Source organism: Malaclemys terrapin, chromosome 12 (genome assembly GCF_027887155.1).
Source record: "Malaclemys terrapin pileata isolate rMalTer1 chromosome 12, rMalTer1.hap1, whole genome shotgun sequence".
In the NCBI taxonomy this organism is placed as follows: domain Eukaryota; kingdom Metazoa; phylum Chordata; order Testudines; family Emydidae; genus Malaclemys; species Malaclemys terrapin.
In genome coordinates this window covers 20,485,132-20,509,728 of record NC_071516.1, presented here as the reverse complement: position 1 = coordinate 20,509,728, position 24,597 = coordinate 20,485,132, and the positions used below count along the sequence as shown (strand labels likewise).

At 43.1% G+C, this 24,597-nt stretch overlaps 1 protein-coding gene across 4 annotated transcripts; it reads right to left on the bottom strand.

The window, feature by feature from the left end:
* Window positions 1–4,212: 4,212 nt before the first annotated feature.
* On the bottom strand, window positions 4,213–24,194 carry YWHAB (tyrosine 3-monooxygenase/tryptophan 5-monooxygenase activation protein beta). Of its 4 annotated transcripts, none has more exons than XM_054045355.1 (6): window positions 24,086–24,194; window positions 13,757–14,058; window positions 12,501–12,624; window positions 9,546–9,709; window positions 6,536–6,631; window positions 4,213–6,098 (listed from the first exon to the last, which is right to left on the bottom strand). In XM_054045355.1, the coding sequence occupies exons 2-6, from the start codon at window positions 14,048–14,050 to the stop codon at window positions 6,042–6,044; spliced, it is 735 nt and encodes a 244-aa protein (XP_053901330.1). In that variant the 5' UTR covers window positions 14,051–14,058; window positions 24,086–24,194; the 3' UTR covers window positions 4,213–6,041. The 4 variants fall into 4 exon arrangements, with proteins under 4 accessions (XP_053901330.1, XP_053901332.1, XP_053901329.1 ...); XM_054045357.1 differs by having other exon boundaries at window positions 24,104–24,150; XM_054045354.1 differs by lacking the exon at window positions 24,086–24,194 and adding an exon at window positions 23,737–23,823.
* Window positions 24,195–24,597: the final 403 nt, after the last annotated feature.

Genomic DNA, 24,597 nt, shown 5'->3' with positions numbered 1-24,597 from the left:
CCTTCCCGACCCCAAATATGGCGATCAGTAGAACCCCGAGCATGTAGGCAAGATTCTCCAGCCAGACCCTCATTGGCCATTGATACTATTTACCAGCGATGGCACGCTGTTCATTTGACTAAAATCATGTTATCCCATTAAACCATTCCCTCCATAAAATTATCTAGCTTAATCTTAAAACCAGACAGGTCCTTCACCCCCACCGTTTCCCTCGGAAGGCTGTTCCAATATTTCACCCCTCTGACGGTCAGAAACCTTCGTCTAATTTCAAGTCTAAACTTCCCCACGGCCAGTTTATATCCATTCATTCTCGTGTCCACATTAGTACTGAGCTGAAATAATTCCTTAAATATTTCTGGATGTTTTTCTACGTTTTCAAATATATCAATTTCAATTACAACACAGAATACAACGTCTAAAGTGATCACTTATTTTTTATTACAAATATTTACACTGTAAAAATAGTATTTTTCAATTCACCTTATACATGTATTGTAGTGTGAGTTTTATGATGAAAGTACAATTTACAAATGTAGATTTTCTGTTACATAACTGCACTCAAAAACAAAACAATGTAAAACTTTAGAGCCTACAAGCCCACTCAGTCCTACTTCTTGTTCAGCCAATCGCTAAGACAAACAAGTTTGTTTACCTTTATGGGAGATAATGCTGCCCACTTCTTAATTACAATGTCACCTGAAAGTGAGAACCAGGCATTCGCATGGCACTCTTGTAGCCGGTGTCGCAAACTATTTACATGCCAGATGCGCTAAACATTCATATGCCTTTTCATGCTTCGGCCATCATTCCAGGGGATGTTTCCATGCTGATGACGCTCGTTAAAAAATAATGGGTTAATTAAATTTGTGACTGAACTCCTTGGGGGAGAACTGTATGTCTCCTGCTCTGTTTTACCTGCATTCTGCCATATATTTCATATTATAGCAGTCTCGGATGATGACTCAGCACATGCTGTTCATTTTAAGAACACTTTTCCTGCAGATTTGACAAAACATGAAGAAGGTACCAATGTGAAATTTCTAAAGATAGCTACAGCACTCAACTCAAGGTTTAAGAATGTGAAGTGCCTTCCAAAATCTGAGAGGGACGAGGCGTAGAGAATCCTTTCAGAAGTTTTAAGAGCGTGACACTCTAATGCGGAAACTACAGAACCCAAACCACCAAAAAAGAAAATCAACCTTCTGCTGGTGGCATCTGACTCAGATAATGAAAATGAACATGCATCGGTCTGCACTGCTTTGGATTGTTATCGAGCAGAACCCATCATCAGCATGGACGCATGTCCTCTGGAATGGTGGTTGAAGCATGAAAGGACATATGCATCTTTAGCACATCTGGCACGTAAATATCTTGCAATACCAGCTACAACAGTGCCATGCAAACGCTTGTTCTCACTTTCAAGTGACATTGTAAACAAGAAGCAGGCAGCATTATCTTCTGCAAATGTAAATAAGCTTGTTTGAGTGATTGGCTGAACAAGGAGGAGAACAGATTAGACTGGTAGGATCTAAAGTTTTACATGGTTTTGTTTCTGAATGCAGATTTTTTGTACATAATTCTACATTTATAAGTTGCACTTTCATGATAAAGAGATTGCACTACAGATCTTATATTAGGTGAATTAAAAATACTATTTTTTTACAGTGCAAATATTTATAATAAAAAATATAAAGTGAGCACTGTACATCTTGTATTGTGTTGTAACTGAAATATTTGAAAATGTAGAAAACATCCAAAAATATTTAAACAAATGATGTTCTATAATTTAGTAGCACAATTAATCACAATTTTTTAAATTACTTGACAGCCCTAATAACTATACATCTAAATGGAGGTTAAATCATTCAATGCAAGATTAGTGGGACAGATTAGTGCTTGAACCCCAACTAGCTAGGTTTTAACACTATGCTTCTCTAGTAGAGAAGGTAAAGCAGTCAAATGGAGTGGGGAGATATAGGTCGGTACCATTAGTGTGACAAGAAATAGCGTTAAATGAGACTGCCTACTACAATGGGCAAGATGCCAAGATGTACAGAACCTCTAAAAGTAAAGAAAATGTGTGAGTTCTCTGAATCTTCTCAAACCTCTCCTGATATTCAAGTTGTAGCTACAGCATAGTTACAACTGAATCTACCATATTGAATCCTCAAGGGCATGGAAGAAAAAAGTAACACCATCATAGATAAGAGATTTAGAGTACTTCCCTTGTGGGTTTTTTCCCTTTGGGGATGTGTGTGTGGGTGTGTGTACTTTGAGAAAGGGACCTTCAGAGACTTGAGGGGGAAGTGTCTTACCACAACCCATTTAGCTGCAGAATACCATTTAAATGGAGCTGAGGTAACTTGAGTCTGAATAGCTATTGTACTCCCTGATGTTCTAAAAATCTGAACAGTACAAATATGTAAACAGGTGGTTTTTATGTGGATGGAATTTATGTGCCAATACTCTTCCAAAGTCGTAAGTGCAGTGCTGCGGGGCAACATCCCACACTCAGGCTCTACCTTGCCTTGAGAGGCTTGCCAAGAGTAATCCTGCTCTTCATAATTTTGACAGATGCTCCCCTAGATATTAAATTAGTTCAATCCCTTGTACAGCAAACAAACAGTTATAAAGCTACAGTAGAATGGACTGCCTTTTTCATCCCCAGCCAACCTGCTTTCAGGGTTCAGGATACCCCTGGATCATAAAGTAATTTGACTATTACTATTCACTGTGAGCAAGTTTTCAGAATGTGGCCTCCATTTGTGTGTTCAACATTACACACATACTTACACATTTAATTTTCATGCACTACCACCGATACCTGTGTGTAGTGTAAGTTTTATTAGCTGTGCATACAGCTGATAATGTGCAAAACCAGCAAACTGACATGCAAATAGGAGCCTGGTTGAGCCCTGATGGAAAGCTGGCCCTACTTTTACAAGTTTTAGATTATTAGCAAAATAAAGGTGCATAGGTCTGTTAGTAAGCTGTGGGGGAAGTGGGGTGAGGAAAGCCATCCAAGCTTGGATAGTTTTCCAACAAACTACTGAGCCTTAAAATAGGAACTTTTGAATTTATTTCCAGACACTGGAAAAAATGTTCAGAAGTGCCTAAGTAACTTGGGCACAGAGCTTAAGTTTCTTTCACTGAGAAATAGGCGCCTCTAAGCCCCAGTCAACTAGGCACTTTTGAAAAATTTACCTTATTCTATTGATCACACCAGAGGAGATGGGGGGTAAAGAAGAAATGGGGGGAAAAAGACATATTTGTTAAGATCTTTTGTGTGACACAATTATAAAATAGGGGGAACCATCTACCTACTACCATTATGAAAAATGCTTAGTCATGTTTATGCATATCCCCAGATACATACAGTTTGAGGCAAAGGATTCAAACTCCATGCACAAACATTTGTCATGAGAGGTCACAGCATTAGGCTAGCTGTCCAGTATAAGTAACTTCACTGCAATGTATCCGACAGAATATGATTTGGGGAAGAATTACACTACACCTAAGCATTTTGGCAAGCTAGCATAGGTGTGAAACGCAAGAAAAAAAAAAACACTATTCATTTGTCAGATTAGCTTCCTTATAACCCTCTCTCCACTGACTGATCCCCACCCTTCCAAAACTGTTGAGCTCTATCTTACAGTCAGATGCAGAGCTGTGGCTTTTGTGATGAGAGATTAAATATTATTGAAATTTCCAGGGACTGACTTACAGGTGTCCATAGTGCTCTCAGCATCTCCTACGCAAGCACCATTAACAAGTCAGATAGGAACCTTACACTAGTACCCAGGGCAGAATCTTTTGTGTATTAGCAATCAACAGAAGAAGTCACTGCAACAGATGTTGTTCATATACTGTGTTTTCAACGATTACCATACTCAATGACTCTCAGCAAATTAAATAAGGATATTTATAGGTCCATTTCTTCATCTCCCCCCACATGAAAATGTACAGGCATGCACCTACCAGAATGGACATCAAGCAACAGAACCAGTGTCCTCTACTACAAAGTGAGTACTCTAGCAGAGTTTTTTCATTTTCTTAGTGAAAGGAATTATTTAAATATTTGAACCACTTAATTTCATAAGATTCAACAAGTCACACAGAGTCCAAATTCTGGACATTACTATAATGAGGTGGTGATTCTACTACCACAACTTTCTGTTGCCACAAGTGTGACAAAGATAACAGACCACAAGGAACTGATAAAATTTTTTTTATTATTCACTTTTGAATTCTTTTACACTCTCCTGATTATTTTGTGTAAGGTGAAACTAGAACCGTTTAAAAGACATACACAAATCTAGTACATCAATAACCAGGTATTTCTTTTTTGCTATACTATTCTCACAACCACGTGTGTGCTAGCAATATAACCATCACAGAAGCAAACTTTAGGCAGAATACTGGTCAGTAAAAACAAAGCGAAAAGAGCTACCAGATATACAGACAGGCTCGGTTCCACATTCATCACTACTGCATTTATCAAGCGCCAAGTATTAACTGCACTATTTGTTCAGCTAGTAGAGGGGAGTTTTAAAATCAGTGCATGAAATTCTCTCTCCAGCAGACAGATGGACAGACAAACAGATGGATTCTACAGCTAGGTGAAATGGTAGAGGGATGATACTGTGAGACTGATAGATGAATATTCCTAATCTTTTCCACTGCATTATTCATGCAACTCTTATTAGGTCTTATTTGACTGGACCTGATTGGGAACACAACTAAATGAGGATATTTGGAGTTCTAATATCACAAGTTCCTAACAAGCATTATAAATGTGTAAAATCTGCATTCCAGTAAGAAATAATGGGAAATCTTGAAAATTTTAGGTAATACCAGGAACTGGCTTAAAGTGGCAGACATTAAGAGCTGAAGACTACAGCAGCACTGACAACTCTCAAACATCTGAGTGAGAGACCTGTCCACTAGCACACATCTCTCTCCATCACCCTATTACTTATAATCCACAAATAATGGAACACATGTAGGAGTCCAGAAATGTTTTAATGAAGTTTAAAAGCGGTGAGAGGGTGAGGATGAACATCAACTCAATGGGAGGAAGATTTCTATAAAGTGAATTCAAAGATGGCAGAGTGGAATATTAGAAATTTTTCCAGATCGAGTTTGGAGTGGGAATACCCAAAGAGATTTTAATTCTCCTAAGTGAAATGCAATCTTTGTATTATTTTACTCTTAACAGTATTATCCAAAAACTAATAAGGCCATTCATACAATATTAGTCTTTTCCTGTTGCAAGTTGACAGCAGTGCACTAAGAAATCTCACTACTAAAGAACAGTCCAAGTTGTAACGAAGTAATTTATTGCAGTGGGAAGGGGTTTTAGTCATGCATGTTGTATGAGCACTGGACCATTTTTCAAAGTCAAACCCCAATTACTTGCCAATGTAGTTTGGAAATCAGGCTGCTAAACTCCCAAAAAACTGAACCCTCAGAAAGGTCAGATTACTTAGAATGAGCTTTTGACTGAAAGCGGTGCACCACACTTGGTTAAAAATGTCTATAGAGTGTGCCTGTTAAAGTAATTCACTGAAGTGTGTAACTGAACTGGAATGCCATACAATGGATTGTTTTCCTTCCATGCCCCAGTGTCACAATATAATTTTTATAACTTTCTGTACAACTTTACAACAGAATTGTACTTCGACTATTTTGGTGCCAGATTAAGCTTTCCAGAGTTACATAATTAATGTCTAGTTTCTACCAGGAAGAGTTTTGTAAAGTCAACTGCAATCACAAAACCCTTAATCACAGTGCTGAGTTAAAAATATAAACACGGTAATCATAACTGCAAATGTTCATAATAAGAAAGTTCAGAATGCAGTTGTAGAACCAATCTCCGTTTTAAGTACACAAAACACCAACCAATTGTTTTTACCCCACAGACAGTTTTTGCTACGTTGAGGTTGTGAAAGTCGATGTACTATTCTTTTTGCTTGTCGCACAAAGGGATATATGTGTAGGATACAGAGTGACATTGAACATATAGTGAAGCGTGACAGCCATTAGTTCTCTCCCTCCCCAGCATCCCCTTCATCTCCCTGGTTTTCCGAGGTCCATAGCTGTAAGAAAATACAAACACATGTTTATGCTGAAAGCATGCAGTTAATTACGTTTGTCAGGAAAGGGGAGATGGGGTAATTAGCTGTAGGTTGTGCAATTTTCTTAATGGAAGAATATTAAATGGTTGAATTTAGTGGCAAAGATAAAGAATAATGAACTAAAAACAGAAGGCTGGATGGAGGCTTAGGAACAGAAAGCAAATGAAGTTTACAGGCAGTATGCACAGGGAGGAAAGTTAGCTTTTGGGAAACTGTCAACAAAAGTACACCTTTCAATGACAATTGATTGAAGAAAGGCTTACTGACTTGTGCTAGTACAGCAACTGCCATTTTATTTAACATTCAAGGGCAATGGCTCTCAGATAGGTCCAATTACAGCCTAACATTTACAACAGTGACAAGTTCAAAGTGTAGTAGTTTGTCCCAATGATACTTACAGTAAGGTTGTCCCTAAGTAGTTGCATGATCAGAGTGCTGTCTTTGTAAGACTCTTCATTCAGTGTGTCCAGCTCAGCTATCGCTTCGTCAAACGCCTGAAATAGGCAAGACAGTTTAACAGAACAAAGACACGATTTTCAAATTCTGTGCTCAGCTGAATTCAACTGCATCTACATAATTTTTTTCTTAAAATTTTCCCATATTATATTTAAAATTCAGTGACCCCCCCCCACAAAAAAAATCCAACAACAACATCTAACGGAGTATTTTTTCTTTCCCAAAAAAGTACCAGCCATGCTCAACTGCAACGAAGTGAAGACAAGGCCACTGGTTGACTGGAAGAATTCTATTTTGTTACATGAGTTTTAAGATTAATTTTTGGACCAGCCCTACATCCCAGGCCAGCACTGAATACTCAAGAAGTGAATGTGCTCACTCCCACAGAATGGACTGCTTCACATAGCTCAAAAGCAATCCGGCCACCCAATTAAAAAGCAGCATTGTCAGACAAGTTCCTTAGAGCAGGGGTCGGCAACCTTTCAGAAGTGGTGTGCTGAGTCTTCATTTATTTACTCTGAGTTAAGGTTTCAGGTGCCAGTAATACATTTTAACTTTTTTAGAAGGTCTCTTTCTATAAGTCTATAATATATAACTAAACTATTGTTGTATGTAAAGTAAATAAGGTTTTTAAAATGTTTAAGAAGCTTCATTTAAAATTAAATTAAAATGCAGAGCCCCCCAGACCGGTGGCCAGGACCCGGGCAGTGTGAGTGCACTGAAGATCAGCTCACGTGCCGCCTTTGGCACGCATGCCATAGGTTGCCTACCCCTGCCTTAGAGTGTCTTCACTAAAAATGGAGGACTCAAAGGATTGAATTAGAGGCAGTGGGCATGTAGAGATAAAGCTGAAAAACTGGAGGTATCTTCAGGGTCATATCTGCTGCACATAGAAAGGCAACTAAAGAAATAGGAAACAGTGTGACAGTTGAAGAAATAATGTACATTCCACTAAAGACTAATACAGTAATTCCTCGCTTAACATTGTATTTATGTTCCTGAAAAATGCAACTTTGAGCAAAACGATGTTAAGCGAATCCAATTTCCCCATAAGAATTTATGCAAATAAGGAGTTTAGGTTCCAGGGAAATTTTTTTCACCAGACAAAAGACACACACACACATATATATATATATATATATATATATATTTATTTATTTTATACACACACAGTATAAGTTTTAAACAAACAATTTAATACTGGTACACAGCGATGACGACTGTGACGCTTGATTGAGGTGGTGAAGTTAGAGGGTGAGATATTTCCCAGGGAATGCCTTACTGCTAAATGATGAACTAGCAATCGGGTGGGCCCTCAAGAGTTAAGACATTGTTGTTAATGTAGCCTCACACTCTACAAGGCAGCACGAACGGAGGGGAGACAGCATGGCAGACAGAGTGTGAGTCAGTGAGAGAGATGTGCATTGCCCCTTTAAGTACGCTGACTCCACTCTAAGAACACTGCCTTTTAAAATAGATCAGCAAGTTGAGACAGCAGCTCCCGCCAGCAAGCTCTGTCTGTCCTTATGTCCCCCCTGCTCTTTGGAAATGGGGTAAGCAGGGTGCAGGAACAGGGGGAGGGGGACACCCTGACATCAGCCCCCCCTCTCTTCCCCACCCCCCGCACAGCAAGCAGGAGGCTCTGGAGAGCAGCTCATGGCAGTGGGGGGAGGGACAGCTGAACTGCTGGCAATTGATAGCCTGCTGGGCGGCTGCTGCACAGGGAATCTTAGGGGAACAGGGAGCTGATAGGCGGGCTGCCAGTCCACCCTGGTTCCAAGCCCCCACCAGCTAGCTCCAACAGGCTGCTCTTCCTGCAAGCAGTGGACAAAGCAGGCGACTGCCAAATGACTTGTAAGGGAGCATTGTGCAACTTTAAACGAGCATGCTCTCTAATTGATCAGCAACGCAACAATGTTAACCAGGACGACTAAGGGAGGAGTTACTGTATGACTATAGTTGCCACCAACTTGTTTTATAAAATCTTCCATCAAAGTCCATGCAGCATGTTTGGTTGCTGCCATGAATAAGGCCCCCTTTTCTATTTAAATATATTTCTATCACAAACATAGCCACATTTCTAAAGCAGATTGATTTACAACCCAATAACTTAAAAGCAGAACTAACAGTAGTAAGTGCATTGCAAGGGAAACATCTCTTCTTGCTACAAAATATTAGGCCCCTAAACAAAGTGCACTGTACGTATATGCTAAGTAACTCTGAATGCCGTCATTATCCAAGCTGTTACTTGACAGTTTTCAATTGAAGCAAGTAGAGGTGAACTAATAAAAATACCACATGGAGCTATTAGTCTCTCAGAAAGATATTCGGTCTAATCTTAAGGAGAGGTAAAAAAAGAAAAAAATAACTCACTTGTGATCTATTTGGGCACAATTAAACCACCAAATAGTTTGCATTGCCAATCAAACCAAAACGGTTCTGGCCTCTGGAGAGAGATTGCAATGTTACGGGTCATGAATGGAAAGCACTGGTAAAGTCACACTGGAGAAACTGCCACATCAAATTTTCGAAATATGCTCAACTAAAGACAGTGTTATTAGTTTCAGTTTTAGGGGCTTTAGATTAATGCAAACATTAAATTTCCAAAGCAAGTATTTTCTGGGAGAATCCTGTGAAAGTGTGAAGAGGGCAGCTTGTCTTATTCCTCACAGGGTAACTTTCAATAGTTAATTGACTATTATGCTTTTGCTAGCTTATGTGAAAATATATTAAGATACAGATATTCATGTGAAAGGAGGCCAGCACCTCTGAGGCAGGTATCCTCCCGCTGACAGAGTACTCCTGAAGGAGAATCTAGTTGCTTTTAGAAGAACTGATCACTCAAACCTACCTTCAGAGGTACTAATGTACATCTTTAATAGTTTTTGCCTTCAATAGTTTCCTCCCCCGCTGCCCCCCCGAAAAAAATATTGATAAGAGGAGTCTGCTTACCGTCTTTGCCAGACTACAGGCTTTTTCAGGGGAATTTAATATCTCATAATAAAAGACAGAGAAATTGAGAGCCAGACCAAGCCGAATGGGGTGTGTAGGTTGCATCTCTTTCTTGCTAATTTCAAATGCCTCCTGGTAAGCCTGCTGAGAGTTTGATACTGTTGCTGCAAAAAGCGATTTCAGTAAGATTAATGCATGGTAAATCACTGTGTATTTAAGACAAGGATTATTTAACACCACCTTAGTCTGGGCAATTTAGAAACTTTGGACATCAGGTAACAATTCCAATTAGAAGGTTAATAAATATCCACATGTAAAAAACAAGCACAGAGAGATTTCCTTCAATAATTTTAATGGTAAAACTCTACTGATAAAACTAAGCTACTAATGCAGGAGTGCTCATAAGATTTAAAATGCAACAATTCATACCAAGATTAAAAAAACATCAGACATAGTTGTGGTTAGTACTGTTGAACTCCAACTGCATTGTGTTTAAAAGCTAGAAGCCAACAGAGGAACAGGAAATAGTTCTGGAAAGTAAACGCTGAAGAAAACTAATGAGCCATTCCCTAATGCTTCTGAGAAGGAAGCGTCCAAGAGGTAACCTCTTGTCCTGAACTCCATAGGTTAAAAATTGGGAGCACTGAGGAACTATGAGTCCCCTTCCCCAGGCTGATGGGTAGCACAACAAGCTCTAGAGGGACTGTAAGCCAGGGATGGGCAAACTATGGCCCGTGGGCTGGATCCGGCCCATCAGGGCTTTGGATCCAGCCTGTGGAATTGCCAGCCCCGTGGCACAGTGAGGCTAAGCCATGCTCCCTGCCTGCCCTGGCCCCACGCCGCTCCCAGAAGCTCTGCCTGCTGCCCTTGCTTGCAGGCACAGCCCATCGCAGCTCCCATTGGCCGGGAACAGGGAACCACGGCCAATGGGTGCTTCAGGGGAGGTACTCGCAAGCGAGGGCAGCGCGTGGAGCCCTCTGCCCCACCTCCCCCAGGGGCTGCAGGGACATGGTGCTGGCCACTTCCAGGAGAGGTGCAGAGCCAGGGCAGGCAGGCAGCCTTCCTTAGCCTCACTGCGTGCCGCTGCCACCCTGAAGCCACTCAAGGTAAGCGGCGCCGGGTCGGAGCCTGCACCCTGCTGCCCCCAGCACTCCAACCCCCTGCCCTGAGACCCCTCCCGCACCCCACCCTGCAACTCAACACCCTTCACTGAGTCCCTTCCTGCACACCACACCCCTTCCCACACCCCAACCCCATGCCTCAGACTTACATTCATGGCCCATCATGCAATTTCCCCACCCAGATGTGGCCCACGGGCCAAAAAGTTTGCCCACCTCTGGTCTAAGCCCTATGATCCTGCTCCATGAACTGCACTGACTGCCCACTGGCTTCCAGGCAGAGTTCAAGGTGTTAGTTTTAACCTAGAGAACTCTAATTGGTTTAGGACCTGGTTACTTGAGAGTCCACCTATCAAAATGTGATACCACACTTGCAACCAGTGAAGTTACTTCCGCTAGATCCCCTGATATAATTAGGAGGGTACTACCAGCAGGGCATTTTCCAGGAGGAAATAATGCATTCCTCCTCTCAGGCTACCAGATCCTGGATTTGCTGAACTTTCAAACAGGTGGCAAAACCTTTTCAGGGATGGGAGACATTTGGGGACAGAGTAGGTTGAGGGATGGCAGTGTGTTTGGCTTGATGTTAATTACAGTGGCTCATGTATAATGGATTTTTTTTTGGGTGGGGGGGGGGGGGGGGAAGGGGGACGGTTTGGTCAGAGCTATGATGCTGGCAGACCACGTGCCAGCTCATGACAAAGCCCCAGGCCTATTCACTTGTGTATTAGTATAGATCAAAGTGATTGTTAAATGTATAAGAGTATATTTGATGTTTAAACTTCATGAAAACTAACTGGATGTTACTTGCATTGTTTTCACTTATCTGTATCCTTTTATAACGTAGTAGCAACATTTACGTTGTGTATACCCTTGTAACTAAATAACCCATCAAATGAGAAAGAAGCGTTATAGAATGCAAATGAAGAACTCTAACAGAAAAAAGTTAATTTTAAAGCAAGTGCTCATTGTGTGAGATGATGAGAGATCAAAGACTCAAAATGCATTCCTCAGTCTGTCATCAAAGAAAAAAAACACGTGGGTAGTGACGCTGTCAGCTTGTTTCCTGTGAGAAGAAGCTATAGTATGGATTCAAGGAAAGATTCTGCACCTTTGGTCTGCTGGGACTAGTACAGGGAAATGTACTAGATGCAAAGCAAGGATACCCAGGTTGTCTCTGGGGATCTCGAAAAGACTTTCTGGAAACTGGCAGTTTATTACATCACTGCCACCATTTGGAATTACAAACTGTGACTAACCTGTGCATATATTTTACCTGTTTTAACCTCTCAATAACACATTTCCTTTTCTTAGCTAATAAGCCTTTAGTTAGTTTACTATATAATTGGCTACCAGCATTGTCTTTGGTGTAAGATCTAGAGTACCAACTGATCAGGGGGAAGTGACCTGTCTCTCAGGCCTGAGAGCAACCTTATGTGGTGTGATTTTTGGTTTAAGAGACCTTTTCTCACAAAGTCCAGTTTGTCTGGGTGGTAAGATAGACTGGAGAGTCTAAAGGGAGTATCTGTGACGCCGTGGTAAGACCCTGATAGTGATCCAGGAGTTCACATAGGTCACTGACTTGGTGAAATCTAATTATAGAACACACCACCAGCTTGAGGTGTCTGCCCTGTTTTCTGACAGTCTGCCCTGAGGAAGGCACTCCAGACAGCATGACAAGAGCAAGTAGCACAATGCTTGTTTTCAATAGTTAGTGAATGTTGAAATCTATATAAATACGCCTCACTGAGAACAGAAACATTTCTCTTCATACTGCTTAGTGGCCATTTGACTTCTGATCGGTGTGAGTGTGTGTGTAGATTTTAACTCTACCTACTTTGTTTGCTGTCCCCAGATGCCACCTCTGAAAGATATCTGAAGTAATCGCCTTTCATTTTCAAATAGAAGACCTTGCTTTCTGGCTGTGTGGCATTGACAATAAGGTACTTATCCAAGAGTTCCTGAAAGAGGAAGCATCACAGAATTACACAAATGCTTTTGTCATGAAAGCCACAGGAGTGATAAACAAAGCTTTAACCACCATTGTAAGTATTAGCATTTAGCATGCTAACGCAACTTCTAAGTGTACACACATGAAGTTTATTATCCACTACAAAAGCTTGGAGAAAAATCCACTGGGGAGCAGGAAACTTTCCCAGTTGAGGACCTATACCATTAATTTCTGCAAAATTTCAGCTCTCAAAAAGTTGATAGCCCTCCTGATTGCGAGGACAGCCTTTCATATGCAAACTGACGCAGTGCTGTGTTCATGAGTCCACAGGTACAGCACTCCAGGGCCTCCACTGCTATTCATAATTTTGCTGCTGTTTGGCAGAGTGAGATTCACAAGAGTCTGATTACTTTCACTGCTGCTGTTTAGAACAGTGGACAGCAATGAAGTGGTCTAAAGCTATGAGTAGCAATGGAGGCTGCACTTGCATATTCAGAGGAAGAGGAATCAAAAATGGTTGCGAGAGGAGTACCAGGAACTCTCTCCTCTTCACATGCAATAGGGTCTTGACTAGGCAACCACAAAAAGCAGAATCCCTCCACCCCTAACTTCAAAGAAGCCAGGAAACTGGTGTGGGTGAAAACGCTAGCTCCTCTCCTGTCCACAAAATATGGGTAGAGCTTCAAATTTCAGGTGATTAAAATACATAGGAGCATCTATCACCCACTCCCCCTCACCCCAACCACCGAACAGGAACAGCACCCTAAGAATCCCAGCACCTGAGTGTAAGTGATGGGCTTCTTGCCAGGGCAGTTGGCCACAGCTCCTTCTGGTGTCTTACCCCTCTCCCCCAATCATCTTCCATATTAATCTCTGCCTAACAGGTTTTGTGCCTTTGGCTAGTAGATTTTTTTTGTTTTGTTTTTATATTTGATAGGTGATAACACTAAGATAAACTGAATATAGTTACATGAGAGAAACTAGAATACTCAATTACTACACCCAGCCAAGTTCTTTACCCAGAGCCATAAGAAATTATCTTCCTGCCTGGATCTTTAGCATCTCAGTAAGTGAGGCTCCTTAAGCCTCCCCGGAAATTGCTGCAATGCTAACTACTGTTATTTTTGCTGCTGGATTATTACCAGAACATCATTGCAGATATCCTGCAATTCAGCCTCAATTTTCTCACGATACTCTCTTCCCATCTGCTGTTTCTTCTCATTCCTCTCTGTTTTCTGTTCAATGCTGGAAATTACACGCCAGGAAGAGCGACGGGCACCAACCACATTCTTATAGGCAACAGAGAGTAGATTCCTTTCTTCATTGGACAGTTCATGTCCTTGCTCAGTGACAGCCTTCATAGCAGCAGCCATGTCATCATAGCGCTCAGCCTGTTCGGCCAGTTTGGCTTTCTGTACCAGCTCGCTTTTATCCATAGTTATTCCTTAAAAGGAGAAAAAATAATTTATCTTGATTGCACAGGTTGTGGAAAACGAATGCTAAAGGTAAAAAGGGATGCGGTATAAGTCATGATCTTTAATAAGTGGGAAGTCTGTCTTCTTCCTGATCAATGTAGTGAGTTACTAGCAGGAGTTTAACTTTGTATTTTGGTTATTTCACTAAGAGCAGCATAGACTCATAGGACTGGAAGAGACCTCGAGAGGTCATCTAGTCCAGTCCCCTGCACTAGACCATCCCTGACAGGTGTGTGTCCAACCTGTTCTTAAAAATCTCCAATAATGGAGATTCCACAACCTCCCTAGGCAATTTATTCAAGTGCTTAACCACCCTGACCGTTAGGAAGTTTTTCTTAATGTCCAACCTAAACCTCTCTTGCTGCAATTTAAGCCGCTTGTTTCTTGTCCTGTCCTCAGAGATTAAGAACAATTTTTCTTCCAACTCCTTGTAACAACCTTTTATGTACATGAAAGCTTATGTCCCCTCTCAATCTTCTCTTCTCCAGACTAAACAAACCCAATTTTTTTAATCTTCCCTCACAGGTCATGATTTCTAGACCTTTCATCATTTTTGTTGCTCTTCTCTGGACTTTCTCCAATTTGTCCACATCTTTCCTGAAATTTGGCACCCAGAACTGGACACAATACTCCAGCTGAGGCCTAATCAGCATCTTCTGTAACATTTAAGAATCACAACCAATCACACTCCTGGAAGAACGTGAACACTACCTTTTCAAATGTGACATTAATATTGATGTTATGTCCAATCATATCAGTCTCCCTCCTCCCCCGCCGACAGACTTCTCCAATCCTATCATGATACCATGTCCCCAATCTAATAATACCAGAAGTCTGAGAGAAAAGGCTGCATGTTCAAACACTTGCCAAAAAAGAAAACCAGAACTTTTTCATGTTATTGTATCTTCTAGTACTCTTCCATGACAGGAATAATGTTCTTAGAGCAGGAGTATCTGAAACACTGGACAGCTCCTGCTGTCACTGAACAGCCCTTTTACTTTGATGTAAAATGCAGTGCTTTTGTGGATACTTAAAACAGCAAAATAAAGCTGTAGTGTTTGGTAGCAGAGAAAATGTTTTTATACTGCCCTGCCAGGAATATTATTTCTTATATCTGTGTTTCTCTACACGAGATTTCTGAGACAATCAACCCTGCTATCCTGCAGCATTTTCAGTGTCAACCATATTTTAATACAGAGATTGAGGGAGAAAGGATGTGGCCCACATGACAGTCATGCAATTGTAAAGTAATTGCTTACATGGAAAGAAACATTCATCTTTTTTGAAATGCAATTTAGCAGCTGGAAATAAGGTCAGACATGCTATGTGACCAGCCAACTCTCCACTGAACACAGTTTAAGAACTTCTGCCTTAGGACAATGGATGCTGAAGTTAGTAAGGAAAATGTGGTTCTCAAACTTTTGTACTGATGACCCCTTTACATAGCAAGCCTCTGAGTGCGACCACCCTTATATAAAAATGTGTTTTTAATTTATATTTAACACTATTATAAATGCTTGAGGCAAAGCGGTGTTTGGGGTGGAGGCTGACCGCTCACGACCCCCCATGTAATAGCCTTGTGACCCCCTGAGGGGTCCCGACCCCAGCTTGAGAACCCCTGCACCAGCTTGACAAGGACTAGCACAAGTACGTATATGCGAGCAGGGGAAATCATACCCTTAAGTGCACAGTGTAGACATAGCCTTAATAAATATACTGCCTAGTAAAAATGTAATTTGAAAAGACAGATCAGTCAAATAGCAACATTTTTTGGTCATTACAACCAGCATGAACCAGTTCAGATGAACTACCCTGTTTCCCCGAAAATAAGACAGTGTCTTATATTAATTTTTGCTCCCAAAGATGCACTAGGTCTTATTTTCAGGGGATGTCTTATTTTTCAGAAATGAAAAATGCCTTATTATCGGTGGATGCCTTATTATCGGGGAGGTCTTATTATCGGGGGGATGCCTTATATTACAACGAGAGGCAAAACTGTAAGTAGGCCTTATTTTCGGAGGATGTCTTATTTTCGGGGAAACAGGGTAGTGATGTAGAGATGCAGTGCTCTGTATTCTACCACCTTCTTGCCACATCCCAAATTGCTAGACTTCTAATTATGAAATGAATTCAATTTACATGCTTAACACAGTAACTAGTTCACAGCTGGGGACCCCCAAACTTTCACAGTTAATTTGAAGATCAAAGTATGTCTATCTAAACAGTGTTTTATAGTGTATGAAAGCCAGCCATAAATACTAAAATATCTCACACAACTGTATGACTCCAATTTCCTCAACCTGCACTGCCTCTTGAGACATTTCCATTGTAGTCAGCTCTAGGTTTACCACAAGCAGTTTACACAATACCATTACCATATGATTTGGATTTTTGTTTTGAAAAGTAGTCTGCATGCTGAAATTTAGAGACAAGTATTCTCAGGCAGTTTGCATTTTGTCATTTAAAAAGTGTGTGTTATATTTTGTCTATAATTTTCCAGCAGCACAGCACAAGTAGTGCTATGGATCGCAAAACAAATTACCTGTGCAGAGTTCAGTTTAGGAACTGTGGAGAGTTTATTAACATGATGCTAATATGATATATTTATCTTTAAATGCAAGTCCCTTCATGGCAGTCAGTGGGTTCACTTAAGGGCACATAAGGAAAACCACAGAGGGAATAGGGAAGGCATAGAAAGTACAGAAGAAAGTCTGACAAAATTGACCATTCAGCCCAAACACTAGTACAAGACATACAAAACATTATCTATCCTTAGTTATTTGACTGTCTAAATCAGAGGTGGGCAAACTATGGCCCACGGTTAACCAGGGCTTTGGATCCAGCCCGTGGGACTGCCACCCCCATGGCACTGCGGGCACCGCAGCACTCCTGGAAGCGGCCGGCATCACGTCTCTGAAGCCCCTAGAGGGGTGGTGGGGGTAGAGGGCTCTGGACACAGCCGTCGCTTGCAGGCACCGCCCCCGGCAGCTCCCATTGGCCGGGAACAGGGAACCGTGACCAACGGGAGCTTCAGGGGAGGTACCCGCAGGCAAGGGCAGCGTGTGGAGCCCTCTGCCCTCCCTCCCCCAGGAGCCGCAGGGACGTGGTGCCAGAGCGACACGAGGCCAGGGCAGGCAGGGAGCTGAACTTAGCCCCGCTGCGCACCACTGCCACCCCAGAGCCGCTCCAGGTAAGCGGTGCCGGGCCGGAGCCAGAACCCCTCCTGCACTCCACACCCTAACCCCCTGCCTTGAGCCCCCTCCCTCACTCCGCACCCCTCCCTGCCCTGAGCCTCCTGCCGCCACCCCTCCTGCACCTCAACCCCCTTCCCTGAGCCCCCTCCCACACTTCACACCCCTCCCTGCACCCCAACCCCCTGCCCTGAGCCCCCTGCTGCACCCCACTCCCCTACTGCACCCCAACCCCCTGGCCTGAGCCCCCTCCCGTACTCCGCACCCCAACCTCCTGCCCCAGCCCTACATTCATGGCCCTGCAAGCAATTTCCCCACCCAGATGTGGCCCTTGGGCCAAAAAGTTTGCCCACACCTGGTCTAAATTATGTGTACATCTTAAAGACAGCTCATACTACGTACTAAAAAAGTTTGACTTACTCAATAAGAACTTCATTAATTGTGTATATTTGTACCAGAGTTTGAGATGCCAGTGTTGGAGCCTCAATTTATGCGTTGATTTGACTATTTTAACTTGTCCTAGAATCTTTCATTGTTAGTAGGATTGCTACAAAAGTATGAAGTGCTGTTCAATAAAACAAATTTAACATAAGAATTCAAATACCACGGTGTTTTCTTCCAATAAGAAAGGCATTGCCCCACACCAAAATGTGGATAATCTGGCAGTACACACCTACCATCACTCTCACTCAAGGATTTGCTGTATAAAGGAACACTGTTAGAGTCTTGATTCTCCATTGCTTACCTTGTTAGAAGCTTGGAGAAGGGCTTTGCAGAGCTATGATGGCTTGAGCTCCATAAGAGGGAAGTGTTTGCCAGAAGGAAAAAAAGACACAAGGAAAGGAGTGATGTTCGAAAAAAAACAAAAAAGCCACTATCAGTTATAGCTGGTCCCTCCCATAAAGGAGCCGAAAGCTATGTCCTTCCTAACAATATATTAGTGTGCCACAGCCTGGAACAAGCATCTCTGCGATGCCTGGGCTGGACACGTTCGTAGGCCACAAGTGGAAATCACCAGTGGCCATTACCTGCAACTAAGAGCAGTACATTCAACGACATGTGTAGTGAGAGACTGACAGGAATTGTCTAATGTAGCACTGATACTTTTTTGGGGGGAAGGGTGCTGTTGCAAGTCACAGCCATGGGGAACAGTTCTGAGAACAGGGCTTGTTCGTTCTAAGTAGAAGGTGAGAGACATTAGTGGCAGATTTAAGAGCCTGCCAAACGAGGGCTTAGAACCCCTCCAAAAGGTAATGATTGCACACTATCTCTGATCAAGAATGCCAGTAACCAGTGTTCAAAGCCAGTAAGCACTCAGATACTAGAACTTTGAATCTAACACTCCTACGTATTAGCCACTGAAGCCATCACCCTACTTCCCATTCCTGCGAGCTGAGATAATATCTAGGTCCTGTCTAGCCTAGGTTCCAACACCACAACCAGCTCAAATGATCTTAAAGGTATTGAACTGTGTCTACAAGGGAATTAAAAGGTTTCAACTGAGTTTGCTTGCTCATGTAGACATGGCCTGGATTGGACTTCTTATTAATAACTGTACTGCCAGAGGTAGGTATCTGTAAAAGACACTAGTTCAGGGGTCGGCAACCTATGGCACGTGTGCCAAAGGCGACACACGAGCGGATTTACTGTGGCACGCTGCTGCTCGCCTGGGGTCCCCACTGCCAGCCCCACTCAGCCTGCTGTCGGCCTGGATGGACGGAACCCCGGGCCACTGGCCCGCTCAGCCCGCTGCCAGTCTGGGGTTCCATCCGCCGGTCCCTGTAAATGTAAAATGTATTACTGGCACATGAGACCTTAAATTACAGCGAATAAATGAAGACTTGGCACACCACTTCTGAAAGGCTGCCAACCCCTGCACTAGTTTACAGCTGTCCCTGGCTCCTTTGGGTGAGAGGGGAAGTAAGGAGCGGGAGAAAGGCAGTCATTTTAGAAAGGGCACCCAAGGTCAAAGTAAACCCACAGGACTTGCAAGCAAGGACAAAGGTGGTGAATTTGGGATTTATGTAAATGTTAGTGACAGTTGAGATAAAATGTTTAGACACTCAGCATTCCCCACCAGATTACAAGCCCTCTATGATAAATCATATTTTAGGCCCAAGCTACCTGACAGCGATCATGCCTGCTTTTATAGGCTTTACTGCTTCCAACCTTCAAGAGCTATTCAAGACCAACAGTCAAATCAGATCAGATGTAACTGCATTTAAACACTGTAGAAAACAGATGAAAAACTGGCACTGAAAAATATCTGATTTACAATATATATTGAACTGGCAAAGCAGTACTAATAAGCCTTCATTGTCCTGAAGTTTGCTTTCAAATGACCTGTTCTTTTGATGCTAAATAGGTCATTGATCCTTTTTTATAGTTTTAATGCTTGTTATGTAGAAATAATTAGACAAATATTTCTCCATTAGAAAAGATTTGGGAAAGAAAGGAGTGCAATTATTGGTTTGCCATATACATCAATAAGGAGTCAGACAGAAAAGTTGGTCAATACACTAACCTTTCACTTTTGGAGAAGTTAGTTTAAATCTAGTTGGTCACAAGGGATAAGTTTGGTAGTTTCAGACTCATATGCATTTATTCCCATCACAAAACTGCTATAAAATTTAGTACTGGAAGAGCAGAAGAATAGTATTGGAGATATTTGCAGATTTGCTTACCAAAAGCGAACAGTATCTCAACATATCTTATTTGGTTTTAGCTAGTGACATTAATGCAGCAATTCACCCCAAAATGTAAAATCCATGTCAATTACATGGCATCCCACACTTCAGTTCCATAAGTTTGGAGCCTACATGGGTATTCAAAAGGAGACAATTGCCTCCAAAACAAAGGGAAAGGCTTCCTTCATAATGCAGTCATGTGCATGCTAATGCAAGAACAACTACAGTATTGACAAGAGACAGTTTGGATGATGCAGATGATATCCACCATGCAGCTCACATAGCAGGCACCACTGCTGATGGGTATTCTTTAAATCAGTGCATTCCTCAGCTCCCTACAAATTAAATACAAGAAGCCTGTTTGCCTTTTAATACCTTTTATTTTTTTCACTTAGCTAGAGTTGTGTTCTTTATCTTGACCTAGGGATTTAGGAGTGGTGAGGAAGAACACTGGAAACTAAATATAGATTATTCACTGACATCAGCATTTCTCATTAATTTCCTTTCCACAAAGAAAAAAATCCATTCATCACTCCAAGCTGATGGAAATAAAGTGCTCCCCCCATGGTATTACATATTATTAAAAAGTGACATATCAGGAAATTGTACATTTCCAGTAAGATTTTACCCAAACACAGAAAGCTAGGTTTCTCCTTGATCACCATCAGGTTGACCAGTAAGATTAGTAAAATGCACTTTCCATATTCTATGGCTTTAAACAGGTAGCATAATACATGGAATATCCTCTCCGACCTTATGTCATGCAGCCTCACTCTCTTCCAAAACCTTCAACAAAACTCATTTCTTTCAGTTAGCTTTCCAATGTGCCCACCACCTAGGGTGACCAGATAGGAAGTGTGAAAAATCAGGATGGGGAAGGTGGGTAATAGGTGCCTGTATAAGACAAAGCCCCAAATATCAGGTCTGTCCCTATAAAATTGGGACATCTGGTCACCCTTCTGCCACCCCAAACACTGCTCCAAATCTTCATTAAAACTTTGGGAGAAAAAACTGACAATAAGCCAGCCTTATGAGCTCTTTCTGCACAATCACCTTCCTATATATACACAACCCTTTTCCGACATCTTTTTGTCACCCCTTGCTATGTTATTTACTTAGGGCTTGTCCTAACAGGGAAGTTATGGTGAAATAAGTTAGGCTGTGAATTTAGAATCATAGAATATCAGGGTTGGAAGGGACCTCAGGAGGTCATCTAGTCCAACCCCCTGTTCAAAGCAGGACCAATCCCCAGACAGATTTTTGCCCCAGATCCCTAAATGGCCCCCTCAAGGATTGAACTCACAACCCTGGGTTTAGCAGGCCAATGTTCAAACCACTGAGCTATCCCTCCCCCCCTAAAAAATTGAAAGCCCAATAGCTATTCCACTCTAGCTCTGCACTTTAGGGTACCTTTACACAGCAGTCGGGAGGTGCGACAGCAGCAAGCATAGGCATTCCCAAACTAGCTTTGATCTAGCTACCTAGCTAAAAATAGCATCAAAGCCATGGCAGCACAAGCACAGGCTAGCCATTGAGTGCAAGCCCTCTGAGACACTAGATATATATTCGGGTGACAAGCCCATGCCACTGCAGTTTCACTGCTATTTTTAGTGGACTAGCTAGAGCCAGCTATGGCTACAGTCACATCTCCCAATTGCTGTAGAGATATACCCTAAAAGTGTGTCTTTTTGCAGTTTAGTTTAATCCACTTCTAAAGTCGATTAAACTAAACTGGACAAAGGCACCCCTACTGCAGAATAAAAGTGTCCATATGTGGAGCTAATGCAGAATAGGTATTGTACATTAGCTATTCCAGGCTATTTCCCCATGTAGACAAGTCCTTAGATTGGAAACTCCTTGGAGCAGGGACCTGTCATTCTGTCCAAACTATTATGCACATCTATAGTGCGGTATAAATAAAGGACAGTTACAAGTGGAAACAGGAATGTATATAATGTACTTAATCTGGTTAGATTTTTGTTCCAACTACTATAATCATTTTTGGCTAGGGGCCAGATTAAAGTAGTGAGTTTCCCAAAAAACCTCTTCCCTCAGGTGTAAAATTCATGCCAAAATAAATGTGTTCATATTACAGCAAATCACCTTCACTTATATTAAAGTGAAAATATTTCTATTACAAGATGGGATAAGGCTGAGGCAAAATAAAAAGCCATACCACTACAACGTTTTAGTTTTAATGTAATGTGTATCGGGGTGCTAGCCTTCTTTCTCAAGAACATAGTTCTAAACCTTATTTATGTGACAGTTGTGCCATCCAACTCAGTCTAATCCTAGTCTGTGCACATAACAAAAATTACACTCTTAGTCTGCTCTGCTTAAAGGATAGCGAGAACCAGAATAGCAATGATATTGCAAGTCAGAAGATGGTGCACTGACAAAACTGAGTGTGCAAGTCTGCACCAGACCCCATCTGCTTTAATGGTGTTTCACTTTGCCCATATCAAATTAACTCAAAATCTAAATATAGTTACATGGCCAGGACACTTCACTTGCAATCAGCTATTTGCTAGTTGCCCACCACTTTGGGATCTAAGACCCAAAATTAAATAGAGTTTTCCCCTCTGGAATACAGGGGGGAGAGTTAATTTATACCTTCAAGGTTTGTTTGTTTGTTTTTTTAAATGCACTCTGTTCTGGGGAACTATCAAAAAAGATACATCCTCCTGCATAAAACGCACTGAGACAGTTTGTGAGATTTCTGATTTCGGTAACCTAACCACTCCTAAAGCTATAAAAGTTTTACAGCCTTATAAATGTTTTCAAGCTACTAATGTTACACGTACAGTATAATTTAGCTTTTAAAGTATTATATATCATTCAATTTGCTTCCTTGTTAAGAACAGTTACTATAATGTCAAAAAGACCAAATGAAATAAATTACTACAGTTTAGCTGGAATCTTCCCTCAGTGACAAAGTCTGAATGGCACGGATACTTTCACTATACAAGATAACATCTGTGGATTATAACCTCATCAGGGCAGTTTATGGGTTTTTCTAAAAAGTCTTACAAGTTGTGCCTGATGCCTGAAACAGTATTCTTTCCCCTAGTGCCTGCCTACATTTAGTTCTGCTTTGTGCCACAGCAGAGGCTAGTAATAAATAATATACCACCTTTATTATTTGTATTACTATAACACCTAGAAGACCTAGTCATGGACCAGGACCCTATTGTGGTAGGCACTGTATTTGTGCTCTTACACCCACATATTATTTTATAAAGATGTCAGGGCTGCATCCTTACCTCCTCCCTATTTGTTTGAAACACCACCATGAGTACCTATGTGAAAAGGGTGCTACGAAGTGCCATGGAAATTATTTCCATCTCCTGAACACAGCAAGAGATTTTTATTTAAGGTAGGCAATGCCTGCAGCATAGGAATCTGATTAGGGTGGAGCAGCATGGCGGGAGGACGGGGGGGGGCCCCCAACACAGGCAGTTGGGCATCCTGGCCCACGAGAAAGATCGCAGGGAGCCTTTGGAAGGAGAGGTCTAGAATCAGACTGACCCTGGAAGGGAGAGGCTCATTTCCCAGCCGGTAGGAGCCGAAGGGCCTTTGTCAATCACAGCCAAGGGAACAGCCCCTGCCAGCGACGCCTGCTGCACACAGGTGTGCGAGGCCAGGCTAGCCCTCGGGGGAGAAGGTGACTCAGCCTGCGTGGGGCTGGGCTGGGCGCGCCTAGAAAAGGCGGTGCTGCCAGTTCAGGCCCTGCAGCAGCCTGGGGGAGAGGAGTGGGTCACACCGTTACCTGGGCGGCTCCACTTCCCCACCCGGCTCCCCGGAGAGACACGAGCCATTGCAGCCGGGGGGAGGCGCCCCGTAGCGCGCCCTCGGCAGCTCCGCGGCCTGCGAAGGCCTCTGCCCGCCGCGTGCCCCTCCCACCCCGGGCCCTGCCACCCCGAGAGAGGGAGGAGCTGGGCCGGCCGAGGCTGGGGGACCTGCCCCCTCCTACTTCCGCGAGCCCTTGGGCCTGTCGGGCCGCGCAGCACCCCCTCCCCCGCGGGGAGGAGGGAAGGGGCGAGGCCCCGAGGCCTCTTCGCGGCTCCCACTCCCCGTACGCTGTCCCCGGAGCTCTGGGGATGGGCCGAGACCCTCACCTGGCGGAGGGCTCACACCTCGGTCCCGGGCGGGTCAGGAGACTCCGAGCGCGGCGGCCGCTTCGCTACCACACACACCCTGCGGCGGCTCCAGCACCCACTTCCGGTGCTAAGCCACGCCCCTTCCGGCGCCAAGACACGCCCCATTCTCCCCATTGGTCCAGAGGGGACGCGGTGCTGGGTGTGTGGGCGGGTGAGGAAACCTCTCGGCAGCTATGGCAACTGGGGCGGTGGAGGCTGGGTGGGTGCGCAAGGAGGGGCTAGTGCAGCTGGGGAGGCTGAGGGGGGATGGGGTAGTAGAGGGGGTGGGGTCGTGGGGAGGCTGAGTGGGGATGGGGTAGTAGAGGGGGTGGGGTCGTGGGGAGGCTGAGTGGGGATGGGGTAGTAGAGGGGGTGGGGTCGTGGGGAGGCTGAGAGGGGATGGGGTAGTAGAGGGGGTGGGGTCGTGGGGAGGCTGAGAGGGGATGGGGTAGTAGAGAGGGGTGGGGTCGTGGGGAGGCTGAGAGGGGATG

Excerpts from the sequence above, each read along its gene's own strand:
- YWHAB (XM_054045354.1), bottom strand. The coding sequence starts at position 23,785 with ATGGCTCGTGTCTCTCCGGGGAGCCGGGTGGGGAAGTGGAGCCGCCCA. Across the intron at positions 14,059-23,736 it reads GGGGAAGTGGAGCCGCCCAG|GAATAACTATGGATAAAAGC; the intron begins GTAACGGTGTGA and ends TCTCCTTTTAAG. Across the intron at positions 9,710-12,500 it reads ATCTGGGGACAGCAAACAAA|CAACAGTATCAAACTCTCAG; the intron begins GTAGGTAGAGTT and ends CGCTTTTTGCAG.